Source organism: Octopus bimaculoides, chromosome 11 (assembly GCF_046866305.1).
Source record: "Octopus bimaculoides isolate indiv1 chromosome 11, ASM4686630v1, whole genome shotgun sequence".
In the NCBI taxonomy this organism is placed as follows: Eukaryota; Metazoa; Mollusca; class Cephalopoda; order Octopoda; family Octopodidae; genus Octopus; species Octopus bimaculoides.
Window position 1 is genome coordinate 62664506 of NC_142938.1, and position 14363 is coordinate 62678868.

Genomic DNA, 14363 nt, shown 5'->3' on the forward strand with positions numbered 1-14363 from the left:
AAAAATTTATTCTCAAACCGTTTAAAAGAGAAGCATATTTGGGTCAATAATGAATGTAAGATGAAAGGGAAATCTTTTCATCTTGGCAGGAAATACTATTCACATATTTCAAGTGTAAATGTGTTAGTGATCTTAAGTACCGAGGAAAAACTGAGTGACTACTTACTTATTGCTTTGTCTATCAGCCATCTGTTTTTTCTCTCTTCACGTTTAAATTTATTCTATTATATAAAATAATATTCAATAAGCAATAATAGGATAAAATACATTTTCTTTAAAGCACTGAATTAGTTATAATAAATGCATTGCTTTACAAAAACAAAAAATACTTTCCAATATAAACACAAAGCTATAAATTGTGGAGAGTACAGTCAATTAGTTCAACCCCAGTATTTGACTGGTATTTAGTTTATAGACTCCTACCTTGTCATAACCATTGAAAGGATTTGAACTTAGAATGTGAAGGGGTGTAACTAAATACAACAAGGTATTTTCTCTGCCAATCTTCACTAGTTCTGTCAAATCACAAAATGCTTATGAAATATGAAACTAGAATTACATGCAAAATGAATTAAAAACGAAAATTAAACATTCAAGCCATCAACATCTTCATTTAGCATCCATTTTTCCATGCTTGCATGAATCAGACATAATTTGTTGAGGTAGGTTTTCTATGGGTTGAATCCTTTCCTGATACTAACTCTCACCTGTTTCCAAACAAGGTAATATTTTCCCATGGTCAAACATGCTATGACTATGATGATCATTCAAAAACATTATGTCACAACAAGGGTACACATACACAAATACATTTTTTTAATTTATATATATATATTTATATTAAGGGCATTACTATACATAAATGCCTCACGCTAGGAGGGACTCTTAAAGTCAAAACTACCATAATAAACACATTGTACCGAATTATGAAATCATATGATCTGCAGCTGAGTCTGGTTTTAAAAGGCTCGCTTCAAGAGTTGCATTCCCTCGCGTTCGGTAAAATGTGTTTATTATGGTAGTTTTGACTTTCAGAGTCCCTCCTAGCATGAGGCATTTATGTATAGTAATGCCCTTAATATAAATAAATATATTTATAGGGAATAATTAATAAATTTTTTCCCTTATGAGGTTTTTCACGCTAACTAATTGATAAATTCTTATAAAGATTTTATCCTATATTTAAATTGTATATATATATATATATATATATATATACACACACACACACTGTGTGTGTATGTGTCAATATTATTGCATTCACTTTGCATGCTTGTACATGATTGAGTCTATTTATGGTAGCTACAAGTTCAATGTAACACCTTGGTTATTTATTTGTGATAAAACTTCAATGTAAAGGATCATATATAAAATACAACTGTATTTGGATAAACACTGAACAACATGACAAATATGAAATTCTAATAGAATTAATACTGACCTTTAGATCTCTCCTAGTTTTATTGGGAAACAAATTTGACATCATTGAGAAATCAGTTCCAACTGTACTTAGAGCCAAGAAAAATTTCTTTGTTTCTGAAGATAACAAAATTTAAAAAGGAACAAAATGAAAAATAAAATTTAAAACAGAATTAGAAGTTTGAATTTGAAAAGGAGAAATACATCTTCTTTGAACCTCGATTTCAAATTTCTAATCCCACTAAATATTATGCAAGAAATTATTATCTCCCTTATACTAACGAGACACTATGTATTTAAAAAAAAGGTCCTTTAACAAAACTTAGTTACCACACTTTTACAATACAAAATATGTTTCTTTTGACTAGTTAAAAGATCAGTTCAGTGCTGACATGGGTATAGTCAGTTTAATTGAAATTAAAAATATCAAGTCTATACAACATTCTTGTCAATAAATTCTCCAATATTCTATTAATCATGAAATGAAAATTCTGGGTAATATATTTCAAGAATTGTTAGAGCAAATAATTTTAGTTCACTGAGAGGTTACAGCTTGGTACTATGGACATGTGGTTAAAATGCCACAGAGAAGGACTGCAAGACAGATTCTTCTTTAAGCCAATCCAACTGGCAGGAGACCTAAGAGCAAGATGGTTGAAGGATATCCATAGTGTCAGTCGGTCATACTTGGAATTCAGCCATAAAATGTAATGGTAATTGCTTCTGATAAAATTTATAGAAGAAATGCCTGAGGACTCTACCACAACGACCTTCCCAGCAATAGTAGGTAGTGAAAACAAATGGATGGATGTCTTTCAAACAGATAACCAACACTCAACATTGTTGTGAAGGTGAATTCTATTTTCAGTTAGACACACACTGACTAAAGTTGACTGGTGATAGGCTAAGTAAAGGTTTGACCTTCAGCCCAATATTTCAGAATCTTAGCCATCCCAAAGAACAGGGCAGGGTTGTTAAAAAAAAAAAAAAAATTTCCAAAGGAAATACTTACCTTTCAGAGACCATTTAGACTTGGGAGTATATTTCCGGAAACTACCATAATTTGAATAAATATCCGTCTCGTCTACAGTCTCAGAGCAAATAGGAGCTGATGGTTGAGTATTGCTGATTACTAAACTGTAGAAGGAATTAAGAAATATTTACAGCAGAAGAAAACTGAAGATCATCATCATCGTTTAACGTCTGCTTTCCATGCTAGCATGGGTTGGACAATTTGACTGAGGACTGGCGAACCAGATGGCTGCACCAGGCTCCAATCTGATCTGGGAGAGATTCTACAGCTGGATGCCCTTCCTAACGCTAACCACTCCGAGAATGTAGTGGGTGCTTTTACGTAGCACGAGCACGAGGGCCTGTCAGGCGGTACTGGCAACAGCCACGCTCAAATGGTGTTTTTTACGTGCCACCTGCACAAGAGCCAGTCTAGCAGCACTGGCAACAATCTCGCTCAAATGTTTTTTCAGATGCCACCGGCACAAGTGCCAGTAAGGCAACGCTGGTAACAATCACACTGCCGGTAAGATGACGCTGGTATAGGAATAAAATTAGCAGTAGTGTAAGTACACGAAACCTTGGTTTATGAATTTCATGCGTTCCTGAAGGCCGGTCATCACCCAAAATGGTTGTAAAATGAAACTATTTATCCCATAAGAAAGTCAAGAGGAAGCAGTTAATCAGAGCAAAGATGTGCAGGGTGAAAGCTAGACAACTGATGCTCTCCTTTTGATACGCCCAGCTTGTTGCCAACTGTTGTTGCTGGTATGCATGTTTGTTACTTGAAATACTATTCATCACCCAAGATGTTTTATGTTAAAAAATTGTTTGCAAACTGATTTGTCTGTGATGAGAGGCATTCATAAACCAAGGTTCCACTGTATTACAGAGTGTTTCCTCAATATGAATTCTAAAATATTCTGACAAATTTATTAAAGTAGAGAATTACCTAACATCATCATCATCATCATCATCATCGTTTAACGTCCGCTTTCCATGCTAGCATGGGTTGGACGATTTGACTGAGGACTGGTGAAACCGGATGGCAACACCAGGCTCCAGTCTAATTTGGCAGAGTTTCTACAGCTGGATGCCCTTCCTAACGCCAACCACTCAGAGAGTGTAGTGGGTGCTTTTACGTGTCACCCACACGAAAACGGCCACGCTCGAAATGGTGTCTTTTATGTGCCACCCGCACAAGCCAGTCCAGGGGCACTGGCAACGATCTCGCTCGAAAATCCTACGGGAGCCAGTCAGGCGGTACTGGCAACGGCCACGCTCAAAATGGTGCATCTCATGTGCCACCCGCACAAGAACCAGTCCAGGGGCGCTGGCAACGATCTTACTTGGCTTGCCGGGTCTTCTCACGCACAGCACATTTCCAAAGGTCTCGGTCAGTAGTCATCGCCTCGGTGAGGCCCAATGTACGAAGGTCTTGCCTCACCACCTCAGCCCAGGTCTTCCTGGGCCTACCTCTTCCACGGGTTCCCTCAACTGTTAGGGTGTGGCACTTTTTCACGCAGCTATCCTCATCCATTCTCACCACATGTCCATACCAGCGCAATCGTCTCTCTTGCACGCCACAACTGATGCTTCTAAAGTTCAGCTTTTCTCTCAAGATACTTACACTCTGACGGGTATTCACATTGACATTACACATCCAACGGAGCATACTGGCTTCATTCCTTGCGAGCTTACGTATGTCCTCAGCAGTTACAGCCCATGTTTCACTGCCATGTAGCATGGCTGTTCGTACGGATGCGTCATACAGTCTGCCTTTTACTCTGAGTGAGAGTCCCTTTGTCGCCAGCAGGGGTAAGAGCTCTCTTAACTTTGCCCAGGCTATTCTTATTCTAGCAGCTACACTTTCAGCGCACCCATCCCCACTACTAACTTGGTCGCCCAGATAGCGGAAGCTATCGTCTACCTCTAGTTTTTCACCCTGGAATGAGATAGAAGTTGTTTCCTGTTTGTTTACAGTCTTTATTGCACCTGAACATCTGCCACAAACAAAAACTAACTTGCTAGTCAACCTGCCTTTGATGTTGCTGCACCTCTTATGTGTCCATAGCTTGCACCGGGTACATCCTAGAAGTTAAATAGCAATATGACTTTGGATTAACTTTAATGGATTACCTTTCTTCATTGATAACAATGTTTCCATCGGCACCAATCTTAACCTGAGGCACTGCAAAAGGCTCGTTTTCATTACTTTGTGTTTCAGGGACCTTAGGTGGCGTTTCTTCTCCAATTCGTATTGTCCGAGTAGTTTTCTTTTCGGGAGATCTGTAAAATTAAACATGGAGAAGAAGGATAACGATAAAACCACAGCAGATATTAATACATTACAAAATTTCATAATTATTCATCATCATCATCGTCGTTTAACGTCTGCTTTCCATGTTGGCATGGGTTGGACGGTTTGACTGGTGAGGCTTAGGGTTAGGGTTAGGGTGAGGACTGGTGAGCCAGAAGGCTGCACCAGGCTCAATCTGATCTGGAAAAGTTTCTACAGCTGGATGCCCTTCCTAATGCCAACCACTCCAAGAGTGTAGTGGGTGCTTTTGCGTGCCAGCAGTACAAGGACCAGTCAGGCAACGACCACACTCAAAAGGTGTTTTTTGCATGCTATCTGAACGGGAGCCAGTCCGGCGGCACTGGCAACAACCACGCTCGAATGTTGTTTTTCACATGCCACTGGCACATGTGCCAGTAAGGTGAAGCTAGCAACAATCATGCTCAAATGGTGCTTTTTACAGGCCACTAGCACAGGAGCCAATCCATTGCAATTTTCACCATTTTCCTTTTTGATAATTTTGACCGACTTAATATCATCATTTTAACATCCACTTTTGCATGGGTTGGAAGGAGTTTATTGAGGCAGATTTTCCATGAATGGATACCCTTCCTGTTGCAAACTCTTACCTGTTTCGAAGCAAGGCAAATATTTCTCCATGGCTAGACATATTTTTGCAGAATATTAGAAATAAATGACACTGTTTCTATGACAGTGACAATCATGTAATGTCAAGAGAAGGAGACACATACATACAATGGGCTTCTTTCAGTTTCCATCTACCAAATCCTTTCACAAGGCTTTGATTGGTCACGTACTATATAAGAAGACACTTGCCCAGTGGGTCACACAGTGAGACAACCTAGAACCATACTAGTATTAAGATTCTTGCATCTTAATACAAGTATATAAATTGATGGGGCGAATATTTCTACAGTTGGATATTGCTAATAGATGGTCAGTTCTCTTTGAATAACCATACCTCCTGTCAGCTTTGAGCAGCTTTAAAATATGGAGTTACCATAAAGATATCTCATATATCAACTCAATAGAGCCTTCACTGTGGAATACCAAAAATCTCTTCTAAATCACTTCAAATAACAGCATAATGATATCTTCCCAACCACCTCCCTAAAGTTTTAAGATACTTACTTCATAGGACTTGATACTGGATTCCAATATATTAAATCCCTCATTTTCATTTTAGATCGATCTGGTGGCTTGTCAGCAGGATGTTCGGAAAGGTCAGGCTTCTTTTGTTTCTGAAAGCATCCAGGAATAAGTTTCTTAACAACTAGTTTTTTTGTTGTTTTGCCTTTTAATTTGAATTTTATAAATTTTCTTTTTTAAATCTAGTTTTGTCACTCATAACAATTATTTAAACTTTTTTACCGATTTTAACCACTGAGATGTTCAAATTCCTTAACATTTAAATGCAGAAGAAGAAAGATCCAGCTAATATAAGTTGTAGATTTACAAATTATAAGGTGGTTGTTAGCACACTGGACAAATCACCATTCTTCTAAATCCTAATGTATCTTGTGTAGTCTGTATTGGTTTATTGTGTCTGGTTATAATATGGCAAGCTGGAAAAATTAATTGCATGTTGGACAAAATGCTTAGCAGTATTTTGTCTGCCTTTATGTTCTGAGTTCAAATTCTACCAAGGTCAAATTTGCCTTTCATCCTTTTGGGGTCGATAAAATAAGTATCAGTTAAGCCCTGGGGTCAATGTAATCAACTTAACCCCTCCCTCCAAATTGCTAGCCTTGTGCCACAATTTGAAATCAATGTTTATTCTGCCTTTAAGGTGGTGCAAGATGGCAGAGCCGTTAGCACACCTGGCAAAATACTTAGTGGCATTTCAGCCATTCTGAGGTCAAATTCTGTCAAGGTCGACTTCACCTTTCATCCTTTCTGGGTTGACAAAAGAAGTACCAATTGAACAGTGGGGTCAGTGTAATCAATTTACTTGCTTTCCTGAAATTGCAGGCCTTGTGCTAAAATTTAAAACCAGTTATGTCTGGTTAGTATTTTCACTGATATGGAAGAAGGATGAGAAGGAGAACAATGAGGGGAGGATGAGGAGGAACATCCAATTAATAAGCCTCATTAGATGGCAAGGAATGAGAAAGGCCTCTTAATTAGCAACTGGAAAAGGTCAATTGGTCAATGTACCAAATGGTTGATAGAAGCAGGAGAGCAAATAGTTAGTTCCATATAGTAAGCAAAGTGATGAAAGAACATCAGGTTAACCCCATGGAATCCACCACAAAGATCAATGAAAAACATTCAATTAACTCCCCACATGAAAGTCACACAAATGTTTATTTGAGAAACAGTGAATGAAAAAAGACTTTACCTCTCGAAGAGGAAGAGTTTTTCTGGATTTTGTAACTGTCTTAGGCAAGGTGACCGGATAATCCTTCTGTTTGGTGTTGTCTACATGGCTATCATCCTTCATGGTCCTTGGAACTTTGGGAGGAGTGCTGCAATAGTAAAATGGTATTAGTAGTGATAGAATATTGGTAATAGTAGTTGTACTAGTAGTAGTGGTGGTGGTGATAATAGTTGTAGTAGTAGTAGAGCTACAACTGTACTAGTAGTGTTATTTGTAGTTTATTGTGGTCACAGAGCTAGTAGAAGTGTTAGTAATAGTTTAGTGGTAGTAGTGCTACTAATAGAATATAGAATGCAAGACACAAAGATATCTCATATATCAACTCAATAGAGTCTTCACTGTAGAATACCAAAAATCTTTTCATTTCAAATAACAGCATAATGATATCTTCCCAACCACCTCCCTAAAGTCTTAAGATACTTACTTCATAGGACTTGTAGCATTTCCCCCAAAGATATGTTTCAAAGAATCATCCCAGATACTATAAAAGGAATCATGCTTCCCATAAGCTTTAATGCACTAAAACCTTTCATTGGCCTTAATATGTGCTGCTGAAATGGAGGGGATTCTAATATGTCTGTGCGTCTTTTATGCCATTAAAAATGGTAGTTAGAGAAGTATTATCAACCCAATATGCAGAGATGACTGTGTGAGAGAAAGAGGGTATGTAGGAGTGTGTGTCAGAAGAGAGGGTTCTAAATAGAGGAGGGGGAAGTGTTCAGTAAAGTCATAAGACATATACTAATTAGTGAAATTAGGAGAATAAACTTCTTCAGTGATTAATCTGAACAAATATGTAGCTTGATAGCCAACGAAGGCCTTCTTACATCAAAAGAATGATGAGAAAATCGAGGTAGTTGAAATGTGAAGTAGTGTACCATGAAAACAAATGGAAACATCTCCCACAGGTCTGAAGTATTTTAAGACAGCAAGAAATGTTTGCTGTATGGTCTAGGGGAAGAAACTAATTATGGATAGCAAGAAACAGAACTCCAGTTACCACTGGTGGTATTCATGCAGAGACTGCAATTTTTAATCTAAAAGAGCTGCATCAGAAATTGATGTTTTTTTCACTAAGAAAAGGTATGTTAATCAGGCAGAAGATTTTTCTATTGAATGTATTTTTCTTTTTTATCTTACACAGGAGTGGTAACTGAATGAATAAAAAAACAAAAATTCAGGTTTTGAAACATAATATAACTATCTTTTTAAATAGTTGTTTGAAATAGCTGTTTCAAACCACATTTTTCTCTTCCAATATTTAAATAAAAACATGCAAAACTATATATATAGATATATATATAAGTCAGAGATATCTTACTGGTCTGTAGAAGATCCATCTGGTTCTGAATTGACCAGCTTAGTAAAGCTATTGGCAGTTCCCAAACTTTTAACAGCTTTGGTTGAAGGTAATTTGGAGATGGTTGGTTTCAAATTTTTTGTTGACTTTTGAGTTTCTTGGTTTACACATTCTTCAGTTGTGTTCTCTGGTCTTTTAGTAATTCCCAACTTTGGTCGTACTTGAAACTTTGAACGTCTTGAAACAGGGGATTTGGTTCTAGACAGAAAATATAAAAGAAAATGGAGAAAGACTGAAATATTGATTTCAAATTTTGGCACAAGATCAGCAAGTTTGGGGAGTGGTTAAGTTGGTGTCATCAACCCCAGTGCTTAACTGGTATTTATTTTATCAACCCTGAAAGGATGAAAGGCAAAGTCAACCTCGGCAGAATTTGAATCCAGAACATTAAGACGGACAAAATGCCACAAAGCATTTTGCCCAGCATGCTAATGATTCTGTTAGCTAGCTGCCTTAGAAAGAATGAAATACGGCCATGTACTTTAAAACAATTCAGCTTATGAATAATTTACAGTTTAGTACCACACAACTTGAATTCAGATCTTGGCAAGTATAATTTCTTTTTGTTCATAAGTTGATAAAATAAATCAGTAATATAAAAGAGGAGAGGGGAAACTAAATGGATTGACTGACTCAACCTACCCCATCAATCATATTTGTATGATGTTGTACTTTTGCTTTAATGTCATGTGAATACATAACAACATAAATGAAATACACGAGTAAGACTGGGACATAAAAAAAAATTAGGCACACAAACTGTATTGTGATATCTTCATAAACAAGTTTGACATGCCTCGTAGATAAACATACACTTATGGTGCAGGCATAATAAATTTTTTTTTAATGCTTCTGGTGTTCCTTGACACTTCTAGTGCCTTCTTCAGCGTGCTGTGGATGAAAATGGTTGAAAATCACTGCATGATCCCATTTCTTCCATCTTCTCAGCTGAAAATTGGGTATAACTTCTCCCCACCTTTATAGTTGATTACATTGAATTACCAAACAGAACAGTTGTCTAAAAGTTGAACACCTACTAAATCTATTGTGTTGTGATATAGGGATACAATGCAATTTATCTGGATGTATCACACAGCTTGCTTCATTTGCCTCGCTGAAAACTTTTCACAGTTGAAGAGTTAAAAGTAGGTAAAACATCAATAGTCTAAATAACTTGCTCCAACAATTTGTAAGAAAATATCATAATTTGAAAACATAAAACTACTGAAATTGAGAAAGAAAACCAGAAATAGTTCCAATTATAAAGATGAAGAAAATATTGAGACAACTTACTCAAGCTCTTGGCTTTTAGAAACATTTGTAGCAGCAGCAACAATTTCATCAGAAGATTTTATCTGTGGAATCAGTTTGTTTTTCTCACTTAGTGATGATGAGTCTGTCACATCACCAGATTCTGCTGATGGACTGAGGGATTCCACCTGACTGCTTGAACATATTTCTGAAGTGGCACTTTTTGGTGATGGAGATGCTTCAGGTTCAGCTGAAAGGGGTGTCGGGTCACTGAAAATTGATCAATCATATTCAGTTGCTAGATAAAGTGGAAATTGTTAATCTATATCTGTGTCTACTTTCAACTGGTTAATCTATTATATTCTTAAGATAAGTCATTTTGGTGCTCCTAACAGGAAGCATAGCCTTAACTTCAAAAAGAATAAAAACACTTCCAGTCAGTCTATCTTTGCATCTAACTTAAGCTTTGTAAGACCCATCTTTTCAGGTCTAAACTAAATACTATCCTCTTAAATTTCTCTTAGCTCCCTCTACTGCAGATACCAATATCCTCTCACATGTGACAAACTGAGAGACTCATTATAATGTTGAACAGAATGCTTTGCAGTATTTGTTCCAACTCTCTACATTCTGGATACATGTAGAGAGACGTTTAGTAGGGGAGATAGGAAAGAGTAAGTGGCAACTGCAGAGACTGGGTAGGATTGAGGAGTGGATAAGGGGTGAGGGTGACCTCTGATACCCCTGAGTTATAAGTACTTATAAGGGAGAGAGTGGGTGATGGCTGACAATATATAGGAAACGTGAGGAAATATCAGTATTAAGTTTTGACGATGAGGCGTAAACTAACTTCTACTTGAATCACAGACTGAAACTGAAATGCAACTGATGAGCAAAAACAGTGCAGCTCAGCAATATCATAAGAGTCACAGCACAACACCACAGCCAGTGTCACACTCAAACATCATTAAAAGCATTCAAAGACTGTCACATCAACATTTCATCTGCCTCTATTATATTCTATAAAATGCTATTAATACAACTACTGTGAAGGCACTAAGCCTCATAGTTAAGGGTGTGGGGTCACAATCACATGATCAGTTCCTGGACTGGATAATGCATTGCCTCCTTGAGCAAGACACTCTGTAACATGTTGTATCAATCTACTCTGGTGGAGATCGGAACCAACTCAGCACTGGTGCAGCCCCCTCTCTCCTTCCAGCTGTCATATGCTTGATGTTTACTGGGTCAAGGCAGGGAGAGCCAAGATAGCGTCTGGGTCTGCTCACAAACAGAGAAACACCTAAAACAATTAGCAAAAGCATGGCACATGTTACCATGTCAACCCCATTTGTGAGTAACAGCAATGCACAACCCACACACAAATACACACAGCAGACACTTCTGCTGCTACCACTACCACCACTACAAGAACTAAAAAATGGTGTAAAACAAGGAAGGAATCAACAAAACACTTACATCAACTCACACTCTTTACCATCTTGAAACACCACTACGGTTGATAATCCAATTGTTTTCTCTTCAGAAAGTTTTTTTATATGTTCTGGTAACTGTTGCTTTCTCTCCAGCTCTTGAAATCTAACAGTTGGTTTCACTTGGGGACTACTTGTACAATAAGGACGATTGCCTGGCCTGGCACCGATTTTTGGCTGAAGAGCAAACCTTGACCTCCTGGAAATAACTTTTTGACTGAAATAAAATAAAAAATTGCTGGAGTTATTTTGCTTGCATTTTGGAGGATTTGGGTTTTTCTTGTTCGTAGGGATTCTGATACATAAATAATGATAATGATACTTTCCCCCACTCAAAATTACTGGCCTTGTACCTCGATTATAAAGTGGTGAATTGGCAGAATTGTTTGCTCATTAGATAGATTGCTTGGTAGTAACCGTTCTGAGTTCAAATCCTGCTGAAATTAGTTTTGCCACTCAATTCTAATTACTGATTACAAACTTTTCCTCCATTAAGTACTAATCAAAAAAATGACAAGGAAAGTATGTAGGAACTAATGCAGAAACTCTGATGCAAACATCTAAATTTACATAAACATTCAACCCATGTTAGTTAGTGGGATGGAAAAGAATGTATTAGAAAAAACGAAAATAAAAAGTTTACAATGACATTGAGAGAGGATATACTTACGGAGTATTAATAGTTGGTTTATTGCTGTTGGATAAGGTCTTATCATTAGATGTTTCATCAGTAACTGGTTTACCAGGACTGGGTAATGTCGTACCACCAGATGCTGCATCGGTAGTAGGTTTATCATTGCTGAGAAGGGCTTTGCTATCAGATGTTGGATCAGCAACTGTTTTACCACTGCTTGGTATGTTCTTATCAGATGTCGCAACAGTAACTGTATTACCACTGGCAGGTAAGTTTGTACCATCTGTTGTCACATCATTAGCTGTCTTACTACTACCTAAGTCTTTATCATCAGGTGATGCAGTAATGAGTGTCTTACAACTGACAGGTAATGTCTTGTTATCTGATACTATATCATTAGCTGTTTTACCACTGTTGGTTAAGCTTTTACCATCTGCTGTTGCACCTATAGCTGGTTTATCACTACTGGACAAAGTTTTGTCATTAGATACATCTTTTTCAATCTTATCAACTGCATCAGTGTTAGGTTTGGATAAATCTATCCGAGTCTCTTGTGTTATGCCTTCTACCAATTCAGTCGTATCATTATTTTCTGACACGGGTTTTGAGTGCAATTTTGGTTCATCATTCTTTGTTGCAGGAGAGGCTTTTTGGACTTCTGAAGAAACATGTTGGTTTTCCAACACAGAAGGAATGGCTGGTTTACTGGGGTTACTGCTGCCGCCAGACTGATTTGGAACTTTTGTCCTGATCTTTGGTTGCACAGAGAACCGTGACCGTCTAGAAATAACAGGTTTCCTGAAAAATGACAAACCAATTGAAATTAGCATTTCATAATAAATAACCAGAATTAACAGATTGTCTCAAAAATCTTTATAGATGTTTCCATTAAAGATGTTTCTTTATAGATGTTTCCTTTACTATTTTTCATTCATACCATGATAATTCAAATATGTTAACCAATTTGGTAATCACAAAGAGAAAACTACAAACTTAAAGTTACAGAAAAGGACATAATTTTCAATTTTCATACCATTTCAAAATTCACACAAACACATATACTATATATATGTAGATGTGTAACTTAAAGCTATTATTTTAAAGCATATTTAAGAACAGGAGAATATTTACTGGTAATGTGATGATATTGAGAGAAGAGTCAAATTTATAGTGAAGATCACGATATATCATCATTTTAATGTCTACTTTGCTATGCTTGCATGGGTCAGATATATATCATTTTGGATAATGCTGGATTCTGTATCAGTAGAAACTATTAAACCATGAACAGTACTTGGATATAAAGGTCAGTGGAAGAGAAATGGTTAATTATTAAAGATTAATTTTTTTACTAATTACTCTTTTACATGTTTCAGTCATTTGACATACCACACAGCCACTCCTACTAATGTATATTTTACATAAAAACTGAGCACTGAAACCTATATATGAATTAACTCCAGCAAAAACATCTTATGAAAGAACATTTCTGCTTAAATGCTAGCAAATAACTTGCTACATCTCAAGGGGTTAGCTATCTGCATGGTCAGTGATTGTGGATTAAGTCAATGAGTGTAATGTTTAGTGCTACATGGATAAAAAATAATTTGAGTACATATATTATTAAATCATATTTCATTTTCTTAAAAATCATCATCATCATCATTATTAGTAGTAATAGGGTGATGAGCTGGCAGGACAGTCAGGGTGCCAGGCAAAATGCTTAGCAGCATTTTGTCTGTCTTTATGTTCTGAGTTCAAATTCAACTGAAGTTGACTTTGTTTTTCATCCTCTCAGGGTTGATGAAATAAGTACCAGTCGAGCACTGGAGGTCAATGTAATCGAATAGTCCCATTCTCCAAACTTGCTGGCTTTGTGCCAAAATTTGAAAGCATTATTATTATTATTATTAGTAGCAGCAACCACCACCATACATTATTGAACCTTTATCACTATTTTGCCATCTTACTAGTAAAGAAAACTTCTAAAATTGGTTACCAGTCTCAGCTAACCTCTCAAAGATGAAACTCACACAAAGACAAATCAGCATTCCACTGTTACAATAGAGCAAACTAAGTAGAGAAAACAGCATAGTAATTAACAACAAACAAATTCCTTACTTTACAAGAAGCATACATGTGAATGTCCATATGCACAAACACACCCTATAGCACATAGGTTGTCTCATGCATACATTTGACATCCAGTTACTTTCTAAACTCATTTGCACTGGCACTTTATAACAAGTTAACTTTGCACATCAGACTAACAGCAGCCAACTCATTCCCCTTTATAAGTATTCATTGGCACAGTGACAATTTATATTGTTTTTAACACATGGCAACAGTCAAACAGATTTGTGACACCAATAGACAAATAGAACTGAGGAATAGCCAGACAAAGAGAAAAAAAAACCCAAAATAAAAGCAGTTGTATAATATAATTGCAGACATGGCTGCATGGATTAGAAGCTCACTTTGAAACCACATGGTTT

General features: G+C 36.9%; 1 protein-coding gene across 4 annotated transcripts in view; it reads right to left on the reverse strand.

Annotated features, from left to right (window-relative positions):
- Positions 1-14363, reverse strand: part of LOC106875735 (uncharacterized) — a 34688-nt gene that overhangs the window by 9423 nt on the left and 10902 nt on the right. For all 4 annotated transcript variants that reach the window (XM_089360212.1, XM_089360213.1, XM_089360214.1 and 1 more), the window contains 10 exons: positions 11905-12666; positions 11221-11451; positions 9784-10011; positions 8452-8688; positions 7092-7218; positions 5882-5991; positions 4570-4719; positions 2432-2556; positions 1442-1536; positions 167-221 (listed from right to left, as the gene is read on the reverse strand). In XM_089360212.1, coding sequence (XP_089216338.1) covers positions 167-221; positions 1442-1536; positions 2432-2556; positions 4570-4719; positions 5882-5991; positions 7092-7218; positions 8452-8688; positions 9784-10011; positions 11221-11451; positions 11905-12666 — 2120 coding nt within the window. The remainder of the gene's footprint in view (positions 1-166; positions 222-1441; positions 1537-2431; positions 2557-4569; positions 4720-5881; positions 5992-7091; positions 7219-8451; positions 8689-9783; positions 10012-11220; positions 11452-11904; positions 12667-14363) is intronic.